At 35.7% G+C, this 13495-nt stretch overlaps 1 protein-coding gene across 1 annotated transcript; it reads left to right on the top strand.

The window, feature by feature from the left end:
• The first annotated feature begins 348 nt into the window (after positions 1 to 348).
• LOC136800183 (translocon-associated protein subunit delta-like) lies at positions 349 to 11835 on the top strand. Its single transcript, XM_067056805.1, has 5 exons — positions 349 to 540; positions 10108 to 10304; positions 10508 to 10597; positions 10875 to 10940; positions 11564 to 11835. Exons 1-5 carry the CDS (start codon positions 489 to 491, stop codon positions 11669 to 11671), a joined length of 513 nt encoding a protein of 170 aa, XP_066912906.1. The 5' UTR covers positions 349 to 488; the 3' UTR covers positions 11672 to 11835.
• Positions 11836 to 13495: the final 1660 nt, after the last annotated feature.

Raw genomic sequence — 13495 nt, 5'->3', positions numbered from 1 at the left:
TAATAAAGTACCACTTCACTACAATCAATAAATTTGAAAATTTCGTAGATATCCAGTCTGTAGTCTGAATCGTAGACCTCAATAAGAGATATACTTCCCATGGAAGTTCTTTTCTTGAAGAGAGCAGAAGCCTATATATTACAGACAACAAGGAGTTTGGTGATGCGAAAGACCTTTTTTTGGGCGGCAAACATTCAAACGTCTAGCCTACACCACGTACCCACCCGTTTAATCAAAGTCAAAATATGATCATTGTGGCGCCCCATTTCCCATACACGTTTAGTTGTTGCACCAGAAGATCGAACATCATACTAAATCATAATTTCTGCTTATTCGAATGGAGCTAAAAGTTTTCGGTGGTGGTGGTAAGCTTGGTTCGTACCAGGTTTACATCGAAAGTGAAGCCGCGAAGATCACCAAAATCAAAATCTCAAAGCAAAAAAATTACTGACAACTCATCCAACACTTTGAAGAACCTTATCGAAACTATGGCATACATCAAGCTTCTTTTAGGATTATTATTTGCAGCAATCGTATCTGGTAAGTTTTTTAAGTCATATTATAGATTCTATAGTCTGTATTAATCATTAAAGTAAATGTAGCTACAAGTTTTAACACCCGCACCCGGCGGGGGGGGGGGGGGTCAGTGTACCTTTACGGCCAAATGACCTTTTAGAGTTTCACCCCTGCATCTCAGCTTTTGAGATTTGCTTCTCACATTCTCAGATCTAAAACTCTGCTTCACAAATATGAATCTTACTGCCTCAAAGACTTGAAACTCCGTATCTCAGATCTGTGTACCTTAGCTTTATTGATAATATCCTTCTCAGAGCTCAAATTTTAAATTCGGAGATATGTTAATAGGGCTTAAAACTAGCAAAATTGTATCAAAACGGCTATGATTAAAAAAAAATCATGCCTGAAAATGTCTAAAAATGAAGATAATTGTGCAAAATTAAAAATTGTCAAAACATCTACGAAGGAGAGTGTCTGAGATTTTGAGAAGCAGAGAAGAGAAGTTGAGAATTTGATTTGGCCGCAAAAGCACACTATTGGGGGGGGTACTAGGGTTGGCGAATGAAGGGTATGTGCGGACGGGACCTCCGAAAACTGACCCTTAGAGAGACTGATTTTTGCTGAAAAGGTGACCCTTAGAGAGACTTTATTACAATTTTTTTTTGATTTTTCAAAAAAGTCATACCCTTAGAGAGACTTTATTACAATTTTTTCTCTGGAAATCAAAAACAAAAAAATTTCATAAAAATCCTGAATTTTCCGACACTTAGAGAGACTAATTTAAAACTTTCTGATTTTTCCGACCCTTAGAGAGACTTTGAAAGGTGAAAAAACCGACCCTTATCGTCCGCACATACCCCATCATCCATTTTTGCTTAAGTACCCCCCCCCCCGGTTTAACATCTTCATTCTTGAGAGTGTGGCACGTTGGCTTGAGAACGACCCTCGACATGGCCCGAGAATTCTCGGGCCAAAACTTTTATTGGAATGCACAAAGCCCAAGGACAGTGTAGCTCTAAAGCTCTAAAACAGCATCTAATAACATGAAAACCAGAACATGATTCTTCAATGGGAATCAAAACTATAAAGTGCACTTACAAACATCAATTTGTCAGATCTAACAAAATTTATAACGGCACTGTCATCATTGACAATAAAACAAACAATATTCTGTCAAGAGCCTTGTAAACATTCCAACAACTTCCATCGAAATGATCTATCACAGCTCAGTCTACCATTTTAGCGCGGTCCGAGGATTGAGCCGAGAACTCTCGCAGAGCGCCCGAGCTCCTGCGCGGCGCGCACCGCGGGGATGAAAATTCAATCTGTCAATCATTTTCTCAAGCGAAGAGTACGCAAGCGTTCTAGCTTTACGATAGTGCCGCGGATCATCAAGGATAGTATTCAATTATCATTATCCCTTTATTTTCATTACTAGAACTTTTGCAAAAAAAAGGAAAAATAGAAAAGTTGTATTTTTTACTGCTCTATTCACATACTGAATTTGAAAGATCTTCTATTGGCATTTTTTGCAAACTTCAAAAAACTGATTTTTGTCCCGCCTTTGCGGGATTTTGGCCCAAGTGATTGAGTGCAGCATAGTGTACAAAGTCCAAATATGCGTTTCCCGTAATTTTTGTATGAAGAGTTAGGTCCTATACTGAAGGATGCCCGAGTTTTGGGCCGCGGGCCGGGCCTCATGCGGGCTGACTTTTTGAAATCATGATTTAAACCGCGTGTAATTTCAGGACTGCATTTTTCAATATTTCTCTAGAAAAACTTGATTTCACTTAAATATAATTTGCTATTAAACTGGTCCTGGTTTTAAACTTTGAAGCATGGTCCATGAGGAGTATGTTAAGTTTATTTAGCAAGATGAACTGGATGAAACACGACGAAATAAATTAAAATTAACATCTAGTCACACATTTTCAACGTCATTTTCACGTTTTAATTTCATTATGACTGGACAAGCTGGATTAATCAATGGAATCTTCTGACACAGGCACAAAGGTATAGGTTGAACAGTTTACGTCTTAAGTCGTAGCCCGAACGTGGCCGAATGATTCGGGTCGAGTTCGGGCCAAAAGAATTGATAGGGTCTCTCGGCCCGAACATGGCCCGAAGAGGCCCGAGAATTCTCGGGCCATGTCGAGGGTCGTACTTGAGATCTCAAGTGCACAGCTCAGAAAAAGTCGAGTGCAGGTTCATAATTTGAGGTTTTCAGGTGCAATTGCAAACAGTTTTTTAACCCAAAGTGCAGAATTCCACTATTTTCTCCTCTAGTGAAACTTAATTTTTTGCCTTTTCGGGCCAATAGGGCCAATTTCCGAGGTACCACCAGTCTACTAGAAAGGATGGAAATGTTACGCCGGAGCTGCGCCAACTTTAACTGGGAAAAGTTGAAGGCAGGAGATCTCAAACCTCAACAAATCTACGCCGGAGATATCCGGCGCACAAGCCGCAATTTCCAGACTGGCCGAGGTACCAAGAGATCAGGTAACTTGCATCAGTGGAGGCAAACATACATAGCCCTCAAATAAATGACCTGTCTGGTCATTAAAATACAAAGTTAAATAAATGGTAGAGTAGAGCTGCGAGCGGAGCTGCGTAACGNTTGAGATCTCAAGTGCACAACTCAGAAAAAGTCGAGTGCAGGTTCAAAATTTGACGTTTTGAGGTGCAATTGCAAACAGTTTTTAACCCAAAGTGCAGATTTCCACTATTTTCTCCTCTAGTGCAACTTAATTTTTTGCCTTTTCGGGCCAATAGGGCCAATTTCCGAGGTACCACCAGTCTACTAGAAAGGAGGGAAATGTTACGCCGGAGCTGCGCCAACTTAACTAGGAAAAGTTGAAGGCAGGAGATCTCAAACCTCAACAAATCTACGCCGGAGATATCCGGTGCACAAGCCACAATTTCCAGACTGGCCGAGGTACCAAGAGATCAGGTAACTTGCATCAGTGGAGGCAAACATGCATAGCCCTCAAATAAATGACCTGTCTGGTCATTAAAACACAAAGTTAAATAAATGGTAGAGTAGAGCTGCAAGCGGAGCTGCGTAACGTGAAGTCAGGTAACTTAACTTGTATCAGTGTATCAGTGGAAGCTAACATGCATAGCCATCAAATGACTGACCAAAGCAGCAAAATTTCAAAACAAATGAACTACGCAGCCAGTTAGTCACACTAGCGTCCCACCAAAATGCGTATCACTAAATTGTTTACCTGACTCTCAAGCAAAAAAATGCGCCGCAAAACTTCTTAAGGGATTCATGAAAAAATAACCCGGCGCTTTTTAATGAAATTAACATTTTCAAAAACTTTGAGAAATTGCCTAAAATTTGAGCCATAGATGAAAAAATTGAGCCAAGCCAACCTTGAAAACTAATTTGAAGATCAACTTCCCAAGAAAAAGATCTACAGGGGAGGCGGAACCCACCTAGATTCGCGCACCGCCAGATAGGCTATTTCCCGGAAATTTTGCTGGACCTCAAACAATGACCCATTTACATTTGTGTGGAATTATTTTTACTTCAGCGTACAAACAAGGCCTTAAAAATCGAAGGGCTGTCTCGGGAATTGAATGACAAAATTTGTTTGGTTGATATTTGGCTGCTGCACGTTCGCAATCTGTCATTTTGTCTCATTTTAAGTTTTCAAGTTTTAATTGATTGTCTTGGGATCTTGAACTTGATTCAGGTAACTCTCATTCTTGTTGTTGCAAATACATCCTGTAGATGACTGATGTTGTTTTTTCATAAAGCTTGATTTCCTAGTGTGACTAACTGGCAGCTCCACTTGCAGCTTGTCCCTACCATTTTTGTTTTGATTTAATTTTGTATTTTAATGACCAGCCAGGTTATTCATTTGAGGGCTATGCATGTTAGCCTCCACTGATGCAAGTTACCCAATCTCACGGTATTTCATTTGTTTTGAGATTTCGCTGCTTTGATTGGTCAGTCATTTGAAGGCTATGCTAGTTTCCCTCAACTGATGCAAGTTACCCGACTTCACGGTATATATAGGTGCACCTTGTCCAGACCAAAATTTATCAGGTGCTTTCTTCTAGTGCAGAACTTGGTATTTCCCAATTTTCCCTCAAGTGCAGCCTTGCCATACTCTGCAAACTGGATTTATTCAAGAAAGTGACATATATACAATAAACAAAACAGTCCCAGTCACGTTAAACTTTCAGGGGTACCTGGTTTCGCAATTCAGCCAATTTTTATCCCCTTTTCAGTCAAACAGTCTGAAAAAGAACCAAAACTCTGTCAGGGGAGCCATATGATCCACAAACTCGAACATACTCGAACTTGCCAGGAAAAACGTAAATTGGGGCTAGCATTGCATTTGTGGAGAGGCTCTTCTTTGAGTGATGGTGGCAATGATAACAGTTAGCCTAAGTTGTCAGTCAGAGCTATTTATATATAATATGAGAACTATGAGCTAAATAAATTATTGATGATGCCAAAAAAGAGCCTCACAAACAACTCCTTGAACAGCCATCAGAGTTATTGTTTTTCTTTCTCTTAGCTTCTGCTTGCATTTTAGATTCTTTGTTTATATTACTTTTCTTCAGTTCCAGTGAAATATATGAATACATTAGCAGCGAAAAAAATGTCAGGGGAAAGTGACAAAAATTTTGAGGGGGTGACAAAATTTTCCCCCAAAGGAATTTTTTCCCTGATATTTCTACACCTGCTGACCAAAACTTTTACCCAATTTTTTTCCCCCACCCAAAACTTTTACCCATTTTTTAATCCCCAACCAAGATTTTCCCCCAATTTTTTTATTTTAACAGAAAAAAAAGATTTACATCATAGTTTTTAATTGTAAACGTTTCCAGGGATGTTTCTTAACAGAACAAGTAAATTGACTTTCTTTCCAAACAACTTCTTTTGCCTAATAATCTTATCTTTTTGAAAAGCACGCTTGCTACATCACAGATTTTCAAATGTCTATTATTGCGCATTGAGAAAAAAACTTTCAATAATATATAGATCATTTTGATCGTCTCATTCTAATTTTTTTTCAATTGAAATAAAATATATGGCATAAATTAGAGCTGACGTCCCCTTTAAAGCCTGAAATAGCACACATTTGGGGGGATAAATACAGTAGAGCAATATAAATTTGGCGGATGACGGAATACATTAAATTTGGCGGATTTCGACCAAATCTGCAAAATTAAGTTCCTGCCAAAATTTCTTCCTTTAAAAGGTACTAAAAATCTTGATAATTCCATCTTATGCTCTATTTTTTTTTGGGAACATTTAATAAAATTGGCTGGGAAAAGTGACGAATTTGAAATTTTGGTCGGGGCTGGTCGGGGAAAAGTAACGAATTTGAAATTTTGGTCAGGGGAAAGTGAAGAAAATGCCTCTAGGTGACAAAATTTTTCCCGGACTAAATAAAACTCCAACATTTTTTCCCCGATAAGGTATTTTTAGGCATAACTTGGTACTGGTACTGAACTCTAAAAGTTAGGGCATATAGTAGGGGAAATTTGTAAAATCGTTCGACTTTTTAAGTCAAAGCACTTGCTTACATTTTTGGAAAGTTTTTCTTTTCTTTCTTTTCCAATTTGATTTCTCTACCTAAAGTGAGATCTTGAGCTTCAAAAAGTGAAAAAGGTGGACAAAATAGCTGTTTCTGGCTGAAAAACGTTATTTTAAGGGTCAATATCTTGATTTAGGTACAGAAATCACCTATACTCGCAATATATCTCTAATCTTAATTTTTTGAGAGCTTGCCAAAAACAACAGGTCTCTCTTTTCTCAAGTTAAGATTTTCATAAAATTTTGACCCTATGTTTTTTGCCTGAGACTGTCATATTTGTCCGAAAAACAAATTGGAACCTATTAACCTTATTTTGATTCCCCTACCCCTTGCCTTTCCAAAAATGTATAACAAGTGCTTTGACTAAAAAAGTCAAGCAACCTCAAAAAATCTAATAAATTCTCCCCTACTAATATATTAGTGAGAGCCACTATGTTCTGAAAACATTCTTCGTGTGCACCACGTTGTTAAAAGCAAACTAACTTTTTTAAATGATCAATTAGGTCCATAAGATCACAAAATCGAGTGGTGAGAAAAATTTTGTCCATTTTGCTGGTCCCCATGTGACGTCATCACTTTTGCTGGGGCTTGAAAATGAAAGTGAAAATTGGAAGCTCATATTTGGCTTAAATGAAAGATATTTATCGAAGGATTCCAAAAAATATCACAACATATACCTGAAAATCAATATTTGAGAAGCTAATAAGGAAAATAGCTTAAAAAATGACGTCATCGATAACGTCATCGACAATCAAAAAATTGCCAAATCGAAAATTTTTTGCTTCGTTTGAAAGAGGACCATCTAGTGAACAAAAAATATTACTACAAAAAAATCTGAATTTTCCCTTATAAGCCCCTGTCAGCAAATTTGTAATTCATTAAATTTGCCTGGGAAAGGTTAGCTTCGGGCACGCCCAGGAATCTTTAAAAAGCTTGAGAGTCAAGTCAAACGCATTTCACAGAATAATTTGCTATCAAGTGAAATTCAAGGTTTTCCGTAGTAATATTTTTTGTTCCCAAGCAGGTCCTCTTTCAAATGAAACAAAAATTTTCGTTTTCGATGATTTTTTAATTGCCGATGACGTCATCGATGACGTAATTTTTTGAGCTATTTTCCTTTATAGCTTCTCAAATATTGATTTTCAGTTATATGTTGTGATATTTTTTGGAATCCTTGGATAAATATCTTTCATTTGAGCCATATTTGAGCTTCTAATTTTCACTTTCATTTTCAAGCCCCACCAAAAGTGATGACGTCACATAGGGACCAGCAAAATGGTCAAAAATTTTCTCACCACTCGTTTTTGTGATCTTATAGACCTGATTGATCATTTAAAAAAGTTAGTTTGCTTTTAACAAGTCTGTGCACACGAAGAACATTGTAGCTCTCACTATATCCAGCCACTGTCTTTCACTCGGATCATATTCTGATCACAGGATGTTTGAAATTTTGAATTTTGAACAATGAATGTTTTACAGAGTAAAAAATTTACTACATATTATCAACTGTTGTTGATCAGTTAAATATATTTTCTACAAGTTTTTTTACTTTACCCATATTTAGTCCTGCTTGAGTTTTTTTCGCTCAACAGTTTTGAAAATTTTATGCAGGTTAAGCCTATATCTTCCAATGATAAGGTCCATTGTTTAGCTCAACACATTTCACTGGATTTGATTTAGCAAATTAAAGAAAGCAGCAAGTAAAATTAAAGGGAGGGCGGTGCCCCCCAGCAACAGATTTTTGTTGGGGGTGCCAAAATACAAAGGGCGCAAAAAACTCCTCTGATTACTACTTACAGCGCCCCTTTGTGCTTTTACACCTTAGATATGGCAGTTTTCGGCTAAAAAGAGAGAAAATACCCCAAAATTTTGTTTCGCTTGCATAATATTTATAAATATATTTTTATTTCAAATCGTAAAATTTAAAATTTGCCTCCCCGGTTTACTCAAATTATTGTCAACCCACCACGCTACTTACTGCTCACAATTCCTTAAAACTAGCAAGTAGCTGTCACTATGAATGCCCCGCCGATAGCAGATATTAGCCCAGAGGAACTTAGCCATGAAGAGAGCAAGGGAATCATAATCAGACTATAAATTGGTGAAATGAGTCTTCATAAAAAGTGCTCAATGTTACTAGAGCTGTTTAAAGTTAAAACACGAGCCGATGCGGTTAAAAAAAATGTTCTCAGTAAGATCCATACATAACGAAAGTATCAATCTAAAAAAAAACTGTTAAATCTACACTTTCTGATGATTCAAAGTGACCTAAATTAAAATCATTACAGGTTTCGCAACATGTTAAGAACTAGAATGATATCAAAGTTAATTTTCTTCAATCACCAGATAAAAATCACTTTTGAAAACCCAATCATAATCATAAGAATGTGTATATACTGTGAAACTGAAAGTGCTTCATTCCCATAAAGAATACATAATGCAGATTAAAGGTGAATTCCAAAATGAAATTGAATACAATTTCAGTCATTTGATTTGAAATTTAAAAAGTAAGTAACTTTGGACTGGTGGCATACTGTAGATATAATTTATTTGTATCAATAGTTACTGAAAATTATCTAAAAAAATTTAACAATCTTTAAACGTGTTTCTGCAAAAAGTTTTCAGTTAGAATAAAATTTCTTCATGGTTACTAAAGATATGAATTTGATAGTTGCTCTCAAAATTGGCAGTTGAATCAGATACTTTTTATAAAGGTATTAATTTTCAGGTATTAAAAATTTCCCAGATTTCACAGCCTTTGTTCTTATTTACGAAAGACCATACAATAAAATCCTAAGAAAATCTGAAATTAGTCACCATGAAAGTATTAAAACATAATCTAATCCACCACTGTACACAATTTTTTCTATTGCTGTAATCCACTTCCACTTCCCTAGCAAGCAAGAAAGAGGAGATTCTTCAACGAAATGACTGTTAATACATAAAAATACCAAAACTTATTTTATCACTTTTTGAAAATAACTTAATGTGGGAAAACACGAAAATAAGTCCTTATTGCGAAAAGCTTAAATTTTGTGGATAGTGGATGCCCAACCGTGAGTATAAATTAATGGTAGGATAAATTATTATGCGGAATTAATCAATGTGAATGGCTGAAGAATTGCCAAGTTTAAATAATGCGAATTAGGGCCTAATTAATTAATCCTGCATTAATTTGTCCTCACATAGATTCATACTCTTAAGGTAATTCCTGCGAAATATAAATTGATCCAATTAAAGTAGTGCCAGACTTCGTATTTCAACAAGTGTGTTTGTTTCACTCCCATAAAAACAGATTCATCTTGTCTTAAATCCATATGTTTTGAAAATAAAGGCCAAGGGAATTTCAGATACCGTGTCCTGTTGTAACCACCGTCAACACGGTTAAAAACTTTTCACTTCACAGGTTTTGTCTTTCCACCAAAAATTTCAATTTAATTTCCTTCAAAATGAAGTCACTATATAGGTAAACAATATGAATTAACGATTAATTTCCCTTTTGTCTATCTATGCCTTTATAATAGCAGTAGGGTTTCGGTAGAGCAGCGCATAACACTGTGTGTGTAACACACTGTCATTGAAGATGTCCGTCGTCCATTCTGACAATCGTATAAGGTTTGATCCAATATCAGTAGTTTGATAGTGATTCATTCAGTAGCAAACAATGTCCCTCAAGTAAATCCAGTTGAGCAACTACGTTAAAAAGATATTAACCAAGCACAAATCTTGTGTGCTGTTTGGTTTGTTGTTTGTGAAAGCTTTAGCTGTGTGGACTGGCAGTGCAGACGGTACTTTCGATTTCTCGCTTTCACAAATGCTCTGTGTAAAATGCACGAGAGTTAAAAAAAATGGCGAGCAGGTCCGCTACGTGAAGCAACAAAAGCCCCTGCGGGGCAATGACTGTTCATACCATACCATACCATTTTTGCCTAAATACTAACCCCAGGTAGCATATTCCAAAGAAGCTATTTTTACATTCCACTAGGCTTTTGTATTCATTCTTTTAACACTCCTGATCTTTCTCTTTTAGCTGACCAATGTACCAGCCCAACAGTTCATGCTTCAACATACACATCCAAAAGTGTTGCACTCTCTGTCGAAACAGCCTATCTTTCCGAACTCACTGTACAATGTAGTGAAGGTGTCTCAACATTAGATTTATATGCCGAAATTGAAGGTGTCATCGTTCCAGTCGCCAGCATCCCAGACAAAGAAGGAACTTATCAAGTAAGTAAAGTAAAAATTAGATAATCTCTCTTAACAATCTTCATTTATCTTAAACGCTGAAAAAGCTAAAGCTAGCTTACCATCAGCTTTTGGAGTCGTATCTAATCATCAACCTTTCTTTCCAGGGTGATTCAAATATCAATGCAGCAGATCCCTCTAGAAACTAATCGACTTTCCCTAAACGTATTGTCTTTTCATTTCAGATCAGCTGGGCTAAAGACCACAAGAAAGCTACCACTGGCAAAATTAACATCAAAGTTTTCAACAATGAAGGATACAATGCTTACAGAAAGGTAATGAGCAGTTACTTTTTTGGACATAATCCAATTTTGAGATCGACATTTCGCTGCAAATGAAAAAGTTATTTTTAAATATTTTTATCAGGCACTTAATAACTTAACTGACTCGCAGCTTTTTATAAATTGAATGAAAATGAATAGCAATAGGTTCGGTAAAGGAGGTTGGTTGTCTATTAAAATGTTATTCCCATCCATTTTGATGTGACCCTTAGGCTGTAATTGATAATTATGTACAGCTCTCTACACAATAAACTATTTTCAAACTTTGTAGGCACAACGAAATGAAGAAGATGTATCGTCTGTTAAAGCTTTATTCACTGTCACCGTCAACCACCCTGTAAGTTCTGTCAATTTTGTTGTTGAACTTATTTGTAATCCGATGTGATAGCATTTGAAATTACAATACTGTTAAAGGTTTTGTTTTTAAATAAGACTGACATCGTTTGCTTACTCATCAATTTTAATTCACAACCTTTTTCACATTGAATTGACACGGATGTGGAGCAAGATTGGTCAAAAAGAGAAAAAGAAAAACATTTTTTTGCTTTTATCAGCACAACATAACAATAGCCAGACACTGTCCTGATATAAAATATGTGTCTGATATGAAACGGGAACACTTATGTAAAAGTGAAACCTTTTAAGTCCGTCTCAAAACGATCTTAGTGTAAACTGGTGGAAACAAAACATTTCCTTATTTGATGATACTTTACTCATGAATATCTTTTCAACAGCCTCAGAATGGCTATTTTATTCAAATTTTATCGAAAAGTTACAGGCTTTTTTTGTTTCCGCTGCGAATTATGTTCTAAACAGGCTTTAGCCATCATCTTGGTGAGACCTTTGAAAATTTCGTTCTTGACTCAGATTTTTAAATAGATTTCTTCAACTATCACAAGTACTATAAGTGATGTTTTGAAGGAGATTGGTGATTAATAATTATCTTTTTCTTTTTAACAGGGTGTCTCACGAGAGGGATTATTCGTTCAAACTGAATTCTTAGCTGTTGTTGCCGCTCTTCTGTTATTCTGGACCGCCAACTCAATGCGAAACCAAATCATGGAATAAATTATTACAAATAATCAATTTTTCATTGTTACATTTTTGCAAAATTTAGGTTTTTTTTATTGTGCTTGTAGGAATGTTTTTTACTACTACTAATTTCGATTTTCGTAATTATTTCAAAGCTATAGTTTTGACAATTTAGAAATACAAAATTGAAAAATTCGAAATCTTTTTAGTCAAATCTAATGAAACTCATATGACGAGGGTCTGTTGGAGACCAAAGATTTTTCTAAACGTGTAAAAACTTTCTTATAAAAAGTGGAATTCCATTTCGAAACGAATTGTCCTTATCGGAGTTTTTGATTTTTCTAAAAAAGCGATGCATTGTAGGATTGTTTTGGGAGTATTATAATAGAAATATCTTGAGAATTCCTCGAGGGAATTCTATACTCGAAACAATCCCACAATGCATCGCTTTTTTAGAAAAATCAAAAACTCCGATAAGGTCTATTGTCCAATGTAATGTCACAGTTTTGGTTTAAATCCCATAGATTCTTATAATGACTTGACTTCCTTTTTCTATGCTGAGCATTCCCTAATCATATACCCACTAATACATATAAACTCTGTTCATTTTGTAAAGCGAACAGCCTTCTCGCAGTATGTGTGCCCTGCTGGAGAGTATATTATAAAGGTTAAACTTAAAGGATTATAAGGCAGAAAAGTCGCGAGGATAGTCCAACTTTAGACGTTTTTTATGTTAGAACAACAAAATGTATAATAATTCAAAGCTTCAAGTCATTGGCTTTAAAGTTACTGCTAAAGCAGATTGTAAGAAATTGATCTAGGCGCTTTGCTACTCAAACTTATTTAACTTCTTAGTAGTAATCGTTTAGCCATTTTACGAAAAACACTTCAAACCAGTTCAAACCTGTCACTTATCAGACATCCGAACTTTTCTAGGCAATGTGGCATTCTTGTAGAAAGCAATTTGAGATATCCAAGGAAGTATTTTTATATTTTGTTAGATATGATGTCATTCTGTTTTTCGACATGTTAATGGCATCATGTCATTTCTAGACCATCACGATGACTGATACAGATGACGTAAACGAGGGATAATACAGAAACTTTCCAAAACCATCTATCACTTTTATCTTCACGTGCCACGTCCTATCATTGTATAAAAACTTGCAATGGTTAATTTCATTAATTATTTTGAGTGCAATGACTGCCTCATTTGAAACCATTCCCAGAGTGATTATAAGTCTTAAGTCAAGCGCTACTTTTATTTATATATAGAGTAAACTTCTAATAAACCTCTATGGGGCTGGGAATCAAATACCATAAGCGTTGCTTGTCACGTAATTTATGAAAAGGTTTATTCAATGATGTTTTTATCCTATTTATATCTGCGTCTAAAACTTTTGCTTTTAAGTAAAAAAGGACTTTGTGGATATTCACTTCTACTAGCGAGTACTCACACTTTTCACACCGGGGTTCAGATCTATAGATCGCGCTGCATCTTATATACGGTTTTATTACACTACAGAATCAATCAATATTTAATATAATTTAATTCATAAAAGTTAAAAGAGATGGCCGCCTGTTATTAAAAATAGGACATATATATTTATAAAACATAACTCAAATCGTGTAAAATAACAAATCTACTTACTATCAGATTTCAAGATTTAATCAATAAAATACTTTTCTTTTTTACCAAGCGCACGATAAGAATGTGTGAAATTAATATACGATTGATTTCTCTTACCTTACACTTACGCAATAAAGGCATTCATTACTCGCGCGTATTGCGACCGTTATCGAAGGTTGTGAACGTTTGGAAATAAATTTTAAACTTGAAGCTATCACCCTAGTATCATC

Source organism: Clytia hemisphaerica, unplaced genomic scaffold (genome assembly GCF_902728285.1).
Source record: "Clytia hemisphaerica strain Z4C2 unplaced genomic scaffold, Clytia hemisphaerica genome assembly, whole genome shotgun sequence".
Lineage (NCBI taxonomy): Eukaryota > Metazoa > Cnidaria > Hydrozoa > Leptothecata > Clytiidae > Clytia > Clytia hemisphaerica.
The sequence above is the reverse complement of the archived record's forward strand: the minus strand, read 5'-3'. Positions and strand labels throughout refer to the sequence as shown.

Coding starts and splice junctions, on each gene's coding strand:
- LOC136800183 (XM_067056805.1), top strand. CDS start 489: ATGGCATACATCAAGCTTCTTTTAGGATTATTATTTGCAGCAATCGTA. Junction 541..10,107: donor ATTTGCAGCAATCGTATCTG/GTAAGTTTTTTA, acceptor TTTCTCTTTTAG/CTGACCAATGTACCAGCCCA. Junction 10,941..11,563: donor CTGTCACCGTCAACCACCCT/GTAAGTTCTGTC, acceptor TCTTTTTAACAG/GGTGTCTCACGAGAGGGATT.